We start from the raw sequence: 15564 nt of genomic DNA, 5'->3' as shown, positions 1-15564 counted from the left end.
GCCCCTCAGGTCGGAAGGCGTCCAACATGCTACTGAGGAAGAGCGGAGGACAAGTACAAGTAGATTCAGAGCTGATGAAGCGGCTGGGCCAAAGCCGAAAGGACGCTCAGTTGCGGATATGCCTGGAAGCGAAAGGAAAGTCCGATGCTGTAAAGAAAAATATTGCATAGGAACCTGGAATGTAAGAACCATGAGTGGAGGTAAGCTGGATGTGGTCAAAAATGAGATGACAAGAATAAATATCGACATCCTGGGCATCAGTGAACTAAAATGGAAGGGAATGGGCGAATTCAGTTCGGGTGACTATCATATCTACTACTGTGGGCAAGAATCCTGTAGCAGAAATGGAGTGGCTCTCATAGTCAACAAAAGAGTGGCAAGAGCTGTAATGGGATGCAATCTCAAAAATGACAGAATGATCTCGATACGAATCCAAGGCAGACCTTTTAACATCACAGTAATCCAAGTTTATGCACCAACTACCGGTGCTGAAGAAAGTGAAATTGACCAATTCTATGAAGACCTACAACAACTTCTAGAAATGACACCAAAGAAGGATGTTCTTCTCATTACAGGGGATTGGAATGCTAAAGTAGGGAATCAAGAGATAAAAGGAACAACTGGCAAGTTTGGCCTTGGAGTTCAAAATGAAGCAGGGCAAAGGCTAATAGAGTTCTGTCAGGAGAACAAGCTGGTCATCACAAACACTCTCTTCCAACAACACAAGAGACGACTCTACACATGGATATCACCAAATGGGCAGCATCGAAATCAGATTGATTATATTCTCTGCAGCCAAAGATGGAGAAGCTCTATACAGTCAGCAAAAACAAGACCTGGAGCTGACTGTAACTCAGATCATCAGCTTCTTATAGCAAAATTCCAGCTTAAACTGAAGAAAGTAGGAAAAACCACTGGGCCAGTAAGATACAATCTGAATCAAATCCCTTATGAATACACAGTGGAAGTGAGGAACAGGTTTAAGGATTTAGATTTGGTGGACAGAGTGCCTGAAGAACTATGGATGGAGGCTCGTAACATTATACAGGAGGCAGCAACGAAAACCATCCCAAGGAAAAGGAAATGCAAGAAAGCAAAATGGCTATCCAACGAGGCCTTACAAATAGCGGAGGAGAGGAGGCAAGCAAAATGCAAGGGAGATAGGGAAAGATACAGGAAACTGAATGCAGATTTCCAAAAAACATCAAGGAGAGACAAGAGGGTCTTCTTAAATGAGCAATGCAAAGAAATAGAGGAAAACAATAGAATGGGGAAAACCAGAGATCTGTTCAAGAAAATTGGAGATATGAAAGGAACATTTCGTACAAAGATTACCATAATCAAGGACAAAAGTGGTAAGGACCTAACAGAAGCAGAAGACATCAAGAAGAGGTGGCAAGAATACACAGAGGAATTATACCAGAAAGATATGGAGGTCTCATACACCCCAGGTAGTGTGGTTGCTGACCTTGAGCCAGACATCTTGGAGAGTGAAGTCAAATGGGCCTTAGAAAGCACTGCTAATAACAAGGCCAGTGGAAGTGATGATATTCCAGCTGAACTATTTAAAATTTTAAAAGATGATGCTGTTAAGGTGCTACACCCAATATGCCAGCAAGTTTGGAAAACTCAGCAATGGCCAGAGGATTGGAGAAGATCAGTCTACATCCCAATTCCAAAGAAGGGCAGTGCCAAAGAATGCTGCAACTACCGCACAATTGCGCTCATTTCACACGCTAGCAAGGTTATGCTTAAAATTCTACAAGGCAGGCTTAGGCAGTATGTGGATCGAGAACTCCCAGAAGTGCAAGCTGGATTTCGAAAGGGCAGAGGAACCAGAGACCAAATAGCAAACATGCGCTGGATTATGGAGAAAGCTAGAGAGTTCCAGAAAAACGTCTACTTCTGCTTCATTGACTATGCAAAAGCCTTTGACTGTGTCGACCACAGCAAACTATGGCAAGTTCTTAAAGAAATGGGAGTGCCTGATCACCTCATCTGTCTCCTGAGAAATCTCTATGTGGGACAAGAAGCTACAGTTAGAACTGGATATGGAACAACTGATTGGTTCAAAATTGGGAAAGGAGTACGACAAGGTTGTATATTGTCTCCCTGCTTATTTAACTTATATGCAGAATTCATCATGCGAAAGGCTGGACTAGATGAATCCCAAGCCGGAATTAAGATTGCCGGAAGAAATATCAACAACCTCAGATATGCAGATGACACAACCTTGATGGCAGAAAGCGAGGAGGAATTAAAGAACCTTTTAATGAGGGTGAAAGAGGAGAGCGCAAAATATGGTCTGAAGCTCAACATCAAAAAAACCAAGATCATGGCCACTGGTCCCATCACCTCCTGGCAAATAGAAGGGGAAGAAATGGAGGCAGTGAGAGATTTTACTTTCTTGGGCTCCTTGATCACTGCAGATGGTGACAGCAGTCACGAAATTAAAAGACGCCTGCTTCTTGGGAGAAAAGCAATGACAAACCTAGACAGCATCTTAAAAAGCAGAGACATCACTTTGCCGACAAAGGTCCGTATAGTTAAAGCTATGGTTTTCCCAGTAGTGATGTATGGAAGTGAGAGCTGGACCATAAAGAAGGCTGATCGCCGAATAATTGATGCTTTTGAATTATGGTGCTGGAGGAGACTCTTGAGAGTCCCATGGACTGCTAGAAGATCAAACCTATCCATTCTTAAGGAAATCAGCCCTGAGTGCTCCCTGGAAGGACAGATCGTGAAGCTGAGGCTCCAATACTTTGGCCACCTCATGAGAAGAGAAGAATCCTTGGAAAAGACCCTGATGTTGGGAAAGATGGAGGGCACAAGGAGAAGGGGACGACAGAGGACAAGATGGTTGGACAGTGTTCTCGAAGCTACGAACATGAGTTTGACCAAACTGCGGGAGGCAGTGGAAGACAGGAGTGCCTGGCGTGCTATGGTCCATGGGGTCACGAAGAGTCGGACATGACTAAACGACTAAACAACAACAGGGCAAGGTTCAGTTGGGTTGGGGTCATACAGAGTTCATACAGAAATATACCTGGAAAACATACCTAATATAGGGATTTCTAATTAAAAGGTAGCAGTCCTGACATATACAGTTCTAAGATATAAAACAGTAATTCTAATACAGAGGGATAATAGCTTATATAAAGCAGTAATTGTAATACTGAGGCAGCGGATAGGTTTTTCTAGAAACGTTGGAAGGCACATAATGAAGGAACGTCTAGTGGCTACATTAAGGGATACACATAAGGATTTTATAATAAGAAGGCATATAAAATGAGCAGACATATAAGCTAAGAAGGCATATAAGGGGACATAAAAAGGCAGGGTTCATGGTAAGAGAGCATATAATAGGCTGCATTATTAACTGGAGTAAGAAAGTGTCACTTTGGATTTGGGTGGCTTTCCCCCCTCCTTCTTCTGGAAACATTGTTTTTGTTGTGTATTGAGTCAAAGGATTTTATATCTGTATTATTATTGTCTGTATTTGCATTAGGATAAAGTAACTGCCTTTTGGTTCCAGAGGGTACAGCTACTATTGGTTCATTTAAGCTGCTGTATTTGGATCCTCTGTCTTATTGGTTCCCTCCAAAAGGCAGCACTGTGATTGCCTGATATTGTTCCCTCCAAAATGTATCCCTTCCTAGCCAGTCCCCTGTCCCTATAAATGTAGCCTTCCTGCCCTCACAGTCAGTCTTGTTCACTTTAATAAAGAGCTGTTACTAGAGAACTGTCTCCAGCATGTTTTGTCAAGAGAGCTGAAATCACAAACCCCACGTCACAACAACTGGCGACGAGGATGGGATCCGGAATGCTGAGGAGCGGTTAAACACAACCCTGCCTCAGAGTCCGGATTGCAGCTGAGAACAAGACTCACTGGCCAGCTGAGAAGACGACCCTGCCTGCTAGGACAATGGAGAGTCCAAGGGTATTGGAGCCCTTCCAGCCATCAGAGCCCCACACCTGGGAAGACTACGTCGAACGCTTCGAGTTCTTTGCAGTGGCTCAAGGGATCACCGATGCCAGCAAAAGAAGGGCCACATTCCTGAGCTACTGTGGGCCCGAGACCTTCAAGCTGGCCAAGGCATTACTTGCTCCAGCGAAGCTGAGTGAGACATCTCTCAAAGATATTCTTGCCTGCCTAACAAGCCACTTGGCGCCTACTGAGACCAAGATGGCCCGGCGGATGGAGTTCCATAAGAGGCAGCAGCATGCTGGGGAGTCTGTATCCGCATTTCTGGCTGAACTCCGGAAGCTCGCTCAGCACTGCGGCTTCCAAAATCTGGAAGAGACTCTCCTGGATCGGTTTATTGGTGGTCTGAGCAGCAAGAAAGCCAGAAGACGCATCGTGGCTAAAGAAGAGGTTACCCTTGCTTCAGCCTTGAAGGAGGCCACCGCCACGGAGAATTATGAAAGAGAGGAGCTTGATGCCAGTCGCAAGGCCACTAAGCCACAGATAGAAGTTGCGCATGCCATGGACGAGCTAGAGGCTACTCCGAGCCAGAGCCCAGTCCGTGGGGTTGAGTTGGTGCGTCAGGCCTGCACAGTGCACAAAGATCGCCGAGGCAGTTGCCCAGGTTGTGGCGGAAACCATGAGCGGAAGAGTTGTCGTTTCAGGGATGCTATGTGCCGGACGTGCGGAAAGACGGGTCACATCGCCAGGGTCTGTAGATCGGCGGCGTCGGGAGCGACAGGAGCACCTAGACTGGAGCATCGCAGACCGCCCACAGCACCTCGTTTTCTAAAGGACTGCCACTACGTAACGGAGATCAACGGGAGGGCCGTGCAGTTTCCAGCGCAAGGCAAGGCACACGTCAAGGTGAAGATTGAGGGTCAGCAGTGCGACATAGAGGTGGACTCCGGATCTGCATTCACCATCGTGTCGGACCAGACTGCGAAGACATTCTTCCCCAGGGGTAAGTTGCCCCCTCTGGAGCCCTTCCCGGCAACCTTGCAGTCGTACTCAGCAGGCCGCATCCATGTTATGGGAATGTGTGCCGTGAGAGTACAGTTCCGGGACAAACAGGCTGTACTCAAACTGGTGATTGCGAAGGGCAGTCGCCCCAGTCTCCTGGGCACTGACTGGTTCCCCGCCCTGGGACTGAGTATCTCAGGGCTTAATTCAATCCAAACCTGCCCTGAGATGAGCAAGGCATTATGCAAGGATTTTGCTGGTCTCTTTAATGGAAAACTGGGTTGTTATAAAGGGCCCCCAGTTGACTTTGAGTTGGACCCCGGGGTGGCCCCAATCCGACTCAAACCAAAGCGAGTGCCATTTGCACTGCAACCCAAGATCGAGGCAGAGCTGGATAAATTGGTCAAGCAGGGAGTTCTCTCACCCGTGGACTCTGCTAAGTGGGAGACTCCAATCGTCACGCCCCTTAAAGCAAATGGGGAAGTCAGGATATGTGCAGATTACAAATGTACTATCAATAAGGCACTCAGGGGAAACTCATACCCCATTCCAGTCGTATCACATCTGTTGGCTAAACTGGCTGGGGGCAAGGTGTTCGCCAAAATTGACCTGGCACAAGCTTACCAACAGCTGCCAGTAACCCCACAATCAGCGGAAGCACAGACTATTGTCACACATAAAGGGGCGTTCAGAGTTAACAGATTACAGTTCGGAGTTTGTGTGGCCCCAGGGATTTTTCAAGGGCTCATGGAACGCCTGTTAAGGGGTCTGCCGGGGGTCTTGCCATTTTTTGATGACGTTTTGATTGCTGGAAAAGACCCACAGGAACTGGTTGCGCGTGTCCGTGCAGTGTTGCTCAAGTTCAAGGAGGTGGGGTTGCAACTGAAAAAAGAAAAATGCAGTTTTGGGGTGCCAACTGTGGATTTCTTGGGGTTTAAAATTGATGCATCAGGCATCCACCCCACAGATGCTAAGATTAAGGCCATCATCGAGGCACCACGACCACAGAACAAGACGGAGTTGCAGTCATTCCTGGGACTTATTAACTTTTATCATTCATTCTTACCCCAGAAAGCTTCGGTAGCTGAACCATTACATAGACTTTTGCAGAAAAAGACTGTGTGGCGATGGGGGCGGGAGCAGCAGAAGGCTTTTGACTCCTTGCGAGAAATGCTGAGTAGCAGGAGCGTTCTTGCTCATTATGATGAGTCGAAGCCGCTGGTCCTGGCATGTGATGCCTCTCAATACGGCCTGGGGGCTGTGCTGAGTCATAGGGAACCGGATGGGTCAGAAAAGCCCATCTCTTTCTATTCCCGTACGTTGTCACCCACGGAGCGCAACTATGCTCAAATTGATAAAGAGGCACTAGCAATTGTGTCAGGAATCAAAAAGTTCTATGATTATTTGTACGGTCGCCATTTCTCCATTGAAATGGACCACAAACCACTGTTAGGGTTGTTCAACCCAAACAAACAAACACCACAAATTCTCTCCCCCAGAATGTTGCGTTGGTCAATATTCCTGAATGGGTTCCAGTACACCTTGACCCATGTGCCGGGGAAACAGTTGTGCCACGCTGATGCGCTGAGTCGATTGCCCCTTCCTGGCGGGAGCAATGAGGATCCTGCTCCGGCGGAGCACATTATGATGCTAGAAACACTTCCGGGGGCTCCTGTAACAGCTACTGATATAGCTGAGAAAACGAGGAAAGATGCTGTTCTCTCCCGTGTGCTCACTTGGGTGGGGAGGGGGTGGCCAGGTGGTCCGCATGAAGAAAAATTCAGGCCTTATGCGACAAGGCAGCACGAATTGTCCATGCATAAGGGTTGTCTCCTATGGGGAGATAGGGTGATCATCCCAGCACCACTGAGAAACAGGGTTCTTGAGACGCTTCACATGGGACACCCAGGAATGGTCAGGATGAAGTCGCTAGCCCGATGTTATGTGTGGTGGCCTGGAATGGACCAGAACATAGAACAATGGGTACGAACATGCAAGGCATGCCAAGAGATGCCTGTATTTGCATTAGGATATAGTAACTGCCTGTTGGTTCCAGAGGGTACAGCTACTATTGGTTCATTTAAGCTGCTGTATTTGGATCCTCTGTCTTATTGGTTCCCTCCAAAAGGCAGCACTGTGATTGCCTGATATTGTTCCCTCCAAAATGTATCCCTTCCTAGCCAGTCCCCTGTCCCTATAAATGTAGCCTTCCTGCCCTCACAGTCAGTCTTGTTCACTTTAATAAAGAGCTGTTACTAGAGAACTGTCTCCAGCATGTTTTGTCAAGAGAGCTGAAATCACAAACCCCACGTCACAACAGTTTTGTTCTGGGCGGAGGGGAGGTGGAGAGGGGTAACGTGTGAGTTTTTGCTAACTGTTGTGCATATGCAGATCCTTAAGCCTTCCTTCAGGCAGGGTCCTGTCCTAGCGGGAGGGGTGAGGAGACAGGGAAGATGGCATTGAACAGGATGTCAAATTCTGTCACCCCTCTCTGTTCATTAATAATGGTGTCCTGCAACCCCCTCCCCCATATGATTTTATAACAACATGTTCACCAAACGTGATAATATATCCCTTCATGTTCCTTTCATTTCCAACATGCATTTGGAATATGTTTTTTATATAAATTCTGAATAATTTATCAGGAGTTCAGTGCTAATGGTGCATCATTTAATAATGCTTTTTAAAAAGAAAAATTGGTGAGGATCAGGCCCTACATAGACGATCCACCTTCTGGAAAACGAAATCGTTGGAGAGGCAATGGAGGAAATTGTTGGAATGATAATACAAAGCGAGAGAGAGAGAGAGAAATTTCAGAGGGGGCATCCTGTTAGGCTGCAATAGATTGTAATGGATTGCTTCGAAGTCGATTCAGCAACAAAGGGGGGGGGGAAGGAAACACCCCCAACCTGTATTTGGCCAGAACAAAGGTAGCAACCCTATTTAATGGGGTCCCCTGAAGCAGAACCCGCAATGTCCCCAGCACCTTACAGTTTGGGTGGGTAGGGGGTGGAGTGGGTGGGAGCGATTCTGGCTCTCGAAGGGTTAAATGCTGCGCTGATATTACGACAGAGGATTTCCGGGGGGGGGGGGAGAGAGAGTGTGTCACTTCCTCCTCCCTTTGTCACACGTGCGAGGGAGGAGATTCGGCAGAGCGGAAGACTGCATTTTGCAAGGTAGGAAAAGGGGGGGGTTGGGGGGGTCTCCCGTGTCAGAGCAGCTGCTTTGCAGGAGAGAAGCCCTCCGGGAGAGGAGCATGCATGGGGTTGCACCCCACAGTTGAGCCCAAAAAGAGCAAAGGGCCCAGGGCTGCAGGAGAGCAAGGCAAGAAGGCAAGGCGGGGTGGGGGTGGGGGTGAGGGGCAGTTGGGTGGAGTAGGAAACCCCCCAAAGGAAAGAAGGCAGGATGGCTCGGGGAAGAGGAGGAGGGAGGGAGGCATGGATATTTTGAAGAGAAAGGGGTCGATGCTGGGTAGAGAGGGCAGGATTAGGCCAATGGGAGTGTCTACTGGGGCTTGGATCGGGGGCTTTCTGCCTGCTGAGGAGTTGCTCTACAGCCCCTTAACCTAATGTGGGGCTGGGGGAGGAGGAGAAGGAACGGAGGGAGGCAGCCAGGTCACAGCTCCTGGCTGGCAGAGAGAAAATAAAGGGATGTTTCTAATGGTGGTGGGAGGAAACTCCTCTTTCAGATCCACTTTTTTTCTCATGGTGGGGTTCAGGAGGGGGGCACTCTTCTTTTACCCAGAAAACTGCAAGTGAGAGGTCCACACCCAGACCAGGCTTATCATACACCAACAAAATATATTCGACCGAAAAATACCTGCAGGGCCTCTGAAGCTCCTTTTCCTTCCTTCCAAGAACCTGCAGCTTCTGACCTCTTCGGGGGACGTTGAAAGAGGCTGGTCCTGCAAACCTAGCAAGGATGGAAGGGGGAAGATGGACGGTTGACCTGGTCAGGCTGTCTCCTACCACCTTCAAATGTTCCCTCCCAGGACCCTCAGAGAGATCTGGTGAGTTGCAGGGAATGGAGAGGGGGACATGGAGGGATGTTGGAGGTGAGGAAGCTCCACTGGCAAGAAAACGAGGAAGGTACAGGGCAAGAGCTAAAAGGTAGAAAATGAATGTTTTTCAGGGGTGGCATGGGTGCAGGATTTTTGTTAGGCGGCAGAACTGGCGTGATTGGTCAGTTAGTTAAGAATTTCTAATGTTTTACTTGATCTGGGGGGCTACACCCATGAATGGTGGTGTGAAGAAAATTCTTTCACAGCAACTTCCACAGTATAATGTTGTGCTGGGTCCTGAATTTTTTTGACACTCACTGGTAGCTGCAGCAATTGCCAGATGAGGGACTGAATGGGCTTCATCTCAGTATGGAGAGAGATTTTTCCGGTTTGAAGCTGCCAGGTCAGCAGTGAGAGAATCGTGGGTCATGGCAGCAGTCCCTCTCGAGCCCATGAAGCCATTTCCCTCAAACCGTATCCTGCTGCCCTACATATGTGGCCTCAGGGGTGGGACAGGTGAGGATGTGACTGCAAAGGATACTTATCAGGAACCTGAAAGTGTGCCACTGATTCTTCCTTGGCACCTGAGACTTTCTGTCAGTGCAGGTCAGCTGATGGTGGCTAAGGGATTGAGGTTGAATCCTGACAAGACAGAAGTACTGATTTTGGGGGACGGGGTGGGTGGTTGTGGTGACTCCCTGTGCCCTTGAAGAACCAGGTGCACAGCCTGGAAGTCATTATAAACTCCCACTGTCCATGGAGGCACAGGTCAATTCTGTGTCCAGGGCAACTGTCTACCAGTTCCATCTGGTATGCAGGCTGAGACCCTACCTGCCTGCAGACTGTCTCGCCAGTGGTGCATGCTCTAGTTATCTCCCGCTTGGACTACTGCAATGTACTCTACGTGGGGCTACATTTGAAGGTGACCTGAAACTACAACTAATCTAGAATGCGGCAGCTAGGCTGGTGACTGGGAGTGGCGGCTGGAACCATATAACACCGGTCCTGAGAGATCTGCATTGGCTCCCAGTACGTTTCCAAGCACAATTCAAAGTGTTCGTGATGACCTTTAAAGCCCTAAACGGCCTTGGTCCTGTTTACTTGAAGGAGTGTCTCCACCCCTATCGTTCAGCCCGGAAACTGAGATCCAGCGCCGAGGGCCTTCTGGCAGGTCCCTCGCTGCGAGTAGTGAGGTCACAGGGAACCAGACAGAGGGCTTTCTTAGTAGTGGTGCCCTCCCTGTGAAACACCCTCCCATCAGACGTCAAGGAAATAAGCAGCTATCCTATTTTTAAAAGACATCTGAAGGCAGCCCTGTTTAGGGAAGTTTTTAATATTTAAATGCTGTATTGTTTTTAACACTTGATTTTGAGCCTCTCAGAGTGGCTGGGGAAACTCAGCCAGATGGCCAAGACCTTGACTCTGCTGTTATAGCAGATGAATCTCATGGGGCGTCCAGAGCACATTCTAGTCCTGTTGTGTTTGATGAGGTTTTTTTCCAGTTGGTAAGGCTCGAGGATATGGACAAGGTGCTTGGATCAGTCAAGGCGACCATTTGCCCTCTAGACCCTTGCCCCTCTTGGCTGATAAAAACCAGCAGGGAGGGAACAGCTGGCAGGACCAGGGAGATTATCAGTGCCTCTTTACAAGAGGGGGTGGTCCCTGCATGTTTGAAGGAGGCAGTGGTAAAACCACTCCTTAAGAAACCTTCCCTGAATTCAGAAAGCCTAACTAACTACCAGCCAGTTGCTAATCTCCCTTTCCTGGGCAAGGTTCTGGAGCGGGTGGTCACAAACCAGATCCAAGTGCTTTTGGAAGAAACTGAATTTCTGGATCCATTTCAATCAGGGTTTATGCCAGGTTTTGGCACAGAAATTGCTTTGGTCGCCTGTATGATGACCTCTGTCAAGAGACAGACAAGGGAAACGTGCCCCTGTTCATTCTTCTTGACCTCTCAGGGGCTTTCAATACCACCAACCATGGTATCCTTCTGGGGCGACTGTCTGAACTGGAGGTGGGTGGCACTGCTTTGCGGTGGTTCCAGTTGTTGGGTTTTGAATAATCAAGTTGCCCCTAAGCCGGTCTGATGTCAGTACTGTCAGTTTAAGAAACAGAAGTTTAAGAATCAGGTGCTGGTGTTTCCTGATTAATTGCTCCAAAGTGTGGCGTTACTCTGTGATATAAGGCTCTGTTGAAAATTCTGTGGTTGGGTTGGAATGTGGGTGTGTACTGATAAAGCGTGATTAAATTAAAGTCTGTAGGCAAAAAGGTTTTATGCTAACAGAGAGTTTTGAGTCTGTTTGATTCATTTTTCTTTCTGTTAGAGCGAAGCCAACCATTTGTTTTCTCTAAACAGCTAGTGAGGGGTTACACGAATTAAAGACTAGGTTGGAAAAGCCTTTTTGACTCCTGGTGACCTGCTTCAGCCAAGTCAGTTTCTGTTGCGTATTTTAACTTTGCCGGAACATATTTCTATGGGCCATTGGAAAACTGGGGTGTGAGTTTTATTTTTAGCACCTTTCAGTACCCAGTTTTTCCCAATACTTGTCCTACTTGGGTGGTCGTTCTCAGAGGGTGTTACTTGAGGAATGTGTTTCAGCCCCATGGAAGCTTCAATGGGGTTCCGGAGGGCCCAATCCTATCCCCCATGTTGTTTAACATCTACATGAAATCGCTTGGAGGGGTTATCCAGAGGTTTGGAGTACGTTGTCAGCAGTATGCTGATGACACTCAGCTCTATTTCTCTGTAGGTGAGGCAGTGGAAGTGCTGGACCAGCGTCTTGCCTTGGGAATGGACTGGATGAGAGCCAGGAAATTGAAGCTCAAACCAGATAAGGCTCAGTTAGTGGGTGGTTCCCTAGAGCAGATGGGGTTACACTTCCTCTGAAGGAGCAGTTTCGTAACTTGGGGATACTCCTGGATCCTTTGCTGTCACTTGAGGCTCAGATGGCCTTGAGTGCCTTCCATCAGCTTTGGCTGGTGGCCCAGCTATGCCCCTATCTGGACAGGGATAACCTATCTACTGTTGTCTATGCTCTGGGAACTTCAAGGTTAGATATAGATATGCATTACATGTAGGTCTGGCTCTGAAAACAATTTGGAAACTTCAGCTAGTGCAGAATTCAGCGGCCAGGTTGCTCACTGGGCAGTTTGAGCATTTTACACCCATCCTTGTCTGACTGCAATGGCTAACAGTTAGTTACCGGGCCCAATTCAAAGTGCAGATTTTGACCTATAAAGCCTTAAATGGCTCAGGACCACAATACTTCAAGGACTGCTTCTTTCCGTATGAACCTACCTGGACCCTGAGATCATCTTCTGATGCCCGCCTTCGTGGGCGTCCTCAAGTGGTCCAGAGGGTGGCAACACAAGAACAGGGCCTTCTCTGCAGTTGCTCCCTGTCTGTGGAATGGTCTCCCCAGGAACGTTCAGCTGGCAACTTCATTATACATCTTTAGATGCCATGTAAAAATGTTCATTTTTAACCAGGATTTTGCTTGATATGTTTGAGATCCTTTACCCTTTTTCAAATGTGGCTCTTTTTTTGGGTAGGGTGTTATTGGGTTGTTGTTTTTATTCTGTGATCTTTTCTGAGAACCACGCTGAGACCTCTGGGTATAGGGCGGTATTATAAACTCAATAAATAATAATACTAACATTAATGCTTTCAATATTTGTACCCCATACATCTGACTGGGTTGTCCTAGCCACTCTAGCTGGCTTCTAACAAATATAAAAGCACAATAAAACATAAAACATTCAAAACGTCCGTATATATGGTTGCCTTCAGATGTCTTCTTAAAGTTGTATAGTTGTTTATTTGACACCTGACGGGAGTGCGTTCCACAGGGTGGGCACCACTACCAAGAAGGCCCTCTGCCTTGTTCCCTGTAACTTCACTTTGTGCAGTGAGAGAACCGGCAGAAGGCCCTGGGACCTGGATCTCTGTGTCCCGACTGAATGATTGGGGTGAAGAAGCTCCTTTAGCATTTCATCAGTTTGCCTTTTTATTCCATCAGGAGATGTTGAAGGGATGCTGGCAGAAGGGGAACAATCAGAAGTGTCACCAAAAGGATCCAAAGAGGAGGAGGAGGAGCGGAAGTTGGGGGCACAAGATGGAGGCAGCAGGCGAGAGGGGAGACGAAAGCAGAAGTCGGAGGATGGTGAAAATCAATTTCGCAGAGAGGAGAAAAAGCATGAATGCACTGTGTGTGGAAAGAGATTGGGTAGTCGCTCAACTCTGAACTCACATCAAAGAGTGCACACAGGGGAGAAACCGTATACATGCTCCGAGTGTGGAAAGAGCTTCAGTGACAGGAGTTCCTTTAGGAGACACCGAAGAACTCATACAGGAGAGAAACCGTATACATGTTCAGAGTGTGGAAAGAGCTTCAGTCACAGTAACAGCCTTATGTCGCATCAAAGAACTCATACAGGGGAGAAACCGTATACATGTTCAGAGTGTGGAAAGAGCTTCAGTCGCAGTAGCAGCTTTATAGCGCATCGAAGAACTCATACAGAGGAGAGACCGTATATATGTTCAGAGTGTGGAAGGAGCTTCAGTCGGAGTGTTCTCCTTACTAACCACCAAAGAACTCATACAGGGGAGAAACCGTATACATGTTCAGAGTGTGGAAGGAGCTTCCGTCAAAGTGGTGGCCTTACCTCGCATCAAACAATTCATACAGGAGAGAAACGTTACAAATGTTTTGAATGTCAAAAGAGCTTCAGTGCCAGTAGTTCCCTTATGTTGCATCTACGAACTCATACAGGAGAGAAACCGTATAAATGTACAGAGTGTGGAAAGAGCTTCAGTCACAGTGGTTACCTTACTAACCACCGAAGAACTCATACAGGGGAGAAACCGTATACATGTTCAGAGTGTGGAAGGAGCTTCAGTAAGAATAGTGGCCTTACATCGCATAAAAGATCTCATACAGGGGAGAAACCGTATAGATGTTCAGCATGTGGAAAGAGCTTCAGTAAGAATAGTGGTCTTATATCACATAAAAGATGTCATACAGGGGAGAAACCGTATACATGTTCAGAGTGTGGAAAGAGCTTCAGTCAGAGTAGTGGCCTTACTAACCATCAACAAACTCATCGAGACAGCAAACCTTATAAATGCTGGGAATGTGGCAAGAGCTTCAGTCACATCACCTCCGTTTCCCGGCATCAAATAATTCATATAGGGGAGAAACGACATACATGTTTGGAGTGTGGAAAGAGCTTCAGCCACAGTTGGGACCTTACCTCGCATCAAAGAGTGCACACAGGAGAGAAACCTTATAAATGTTTGGAGTGTGGAAAGAGCTTCAGTTGCAGCAGCTCCCTTACGTTACATCAAAGAACTCATACAGGGGAGAAACCGTATACATGTTTGGAGTGTGGAAAGAGCTTCAGTTGCAGTAGTAGCCTTATTAGACACCGAAGAAATCATACAGGAGAGAAACCGTATACATGTTCAGAGTGTGGCAAGAACTTCAGTTGCAGCAGCTCCCTTACGTTACATCAAAGGACTCATACAGGAGAAAAACCGTATACATGTTCCGAGTGTGGAAAAAGCTTCAGTTGCAGTAGTAGCCTTACTAAACACCAAAGAACTCATACAGGGAGGAAATCTTAGAAAAGTTTGGCCTATGGAAAGAACTTCTGTGAGAAGGGCTCCCTTACTAATCTGAAAAGAACTCTTACAGGGAAAACAGAAAAGTTGGAGTGTAGGAAAATCTTTAATAATTTCAAATAACCCTACAGAGAGTAAGCCAATGATCGTGCTCAGCATTAGAATTTGCTTCCATTAGAATTTTTATTCCTTTTACTGGCTGTGTTACAGATTGTTCTCCCGATCAGAGTTAGATTTACATAGCTATAAGATTGAGGCAAAAGGAGAAGGGGACGACAGAGGCGAGATGGTTGGACAGTGTTCTCCAAGCTACTAACATGAGTTTCACCAAACTGAGGGAGGCAGTGGAAGACAGGAGTGCCTTGCGTGCTCTGGTCCATGGGGTCACTAAGAGTCACATAAGACTAAACAACAACAAAATTCTTTTTTTAAAAAAACATAATCTTTATTAAATTTACCAAATAAAGACTGTTACAGATCAATTCGTTTGTTAACATTTCCAGTTGTTTTCTTGTAGTGTAAATAATATCAATTATATTTCACAGCCTAAAAAATGGTAGACAAAATAAATCACGAATCTTGAAGTAAACCTATCAAGAGATAAAGGGGGGGGGGAGAAAATAAAAGAAGGAAAAAGCAAAAAGGAAATATATATAAATCAATTTCAATCGTGTTTTCTAATATTGTGATTCTGCGACTTCCCTTCTTCTTTTCTCACAGTCTTCCTCTTTTTGGCGTATCATTCCTTATCCGTATAAAATTTTTATTTATTATTTTATGCATATGCCTAGGTGAAATATTTACAATATTTTAACAAATATTTCCTTAGAGACCTTACGACACTTGACATTGCTTTAGTCATACATCTTGATTTTTCTTATTCCTCAAACCGACCCTTAACGGTTCGTGGTGCGGTTTTTGTCTATTTTACTTGCAATTGATTTAATCACAGATTTTATCTATATATTTCATAAATTTACTCCATTCTTTCAGAAGGGTTTCATTGCTCTGGTA

At 46.6% G+C, this 15564-nt stretch overlaps 1 protein-coding gene across 1 annotated transcript in view; it reads left to right on the top strand.

Moving 5' to 3' along the window:
- The window catches only part of LOC118081413 (uncharacterized), a 35503-nt gene extending 20471 nt beyond the window's left edge, over positions 1–15032 (top strand). Inside the window, exon 3 of the mRNA XM_060269859.2 lies at positions 13178–15032. Within this exon, the coding sequence (XP_060125842.2) occupies positions 13178–14553 (1376 nt within the window). The 3' untranslated portion in view covers positions 14554–15032. The remainder of the gene's footprint in view (positions 1–13177) is intronic.
- Positions 15033–15564: the final 532 nt, after the last annotated feature.

The sequence above is a fragment of the Zootoca vivipara genome, chromosome 2 (genome assembly GCF_965207765.1).
Source record: "Zootoca vivipara chromosome 2, rZooViv2.hap1.1, whole genome shotgun sequence".
In the NCBI taxonomy this organism is placed as follows: Eukaryota; Metazoa; Chordata; class Lepidosauria; order Squamata; family Lacertidae; genus Zootoca; species Zootoca vivipara.
The sequence above is the reverse complement of the archived record's forward strand: the minus strand, read 5'-3'. Positions and strand labels throughout refer to the sequence as shown.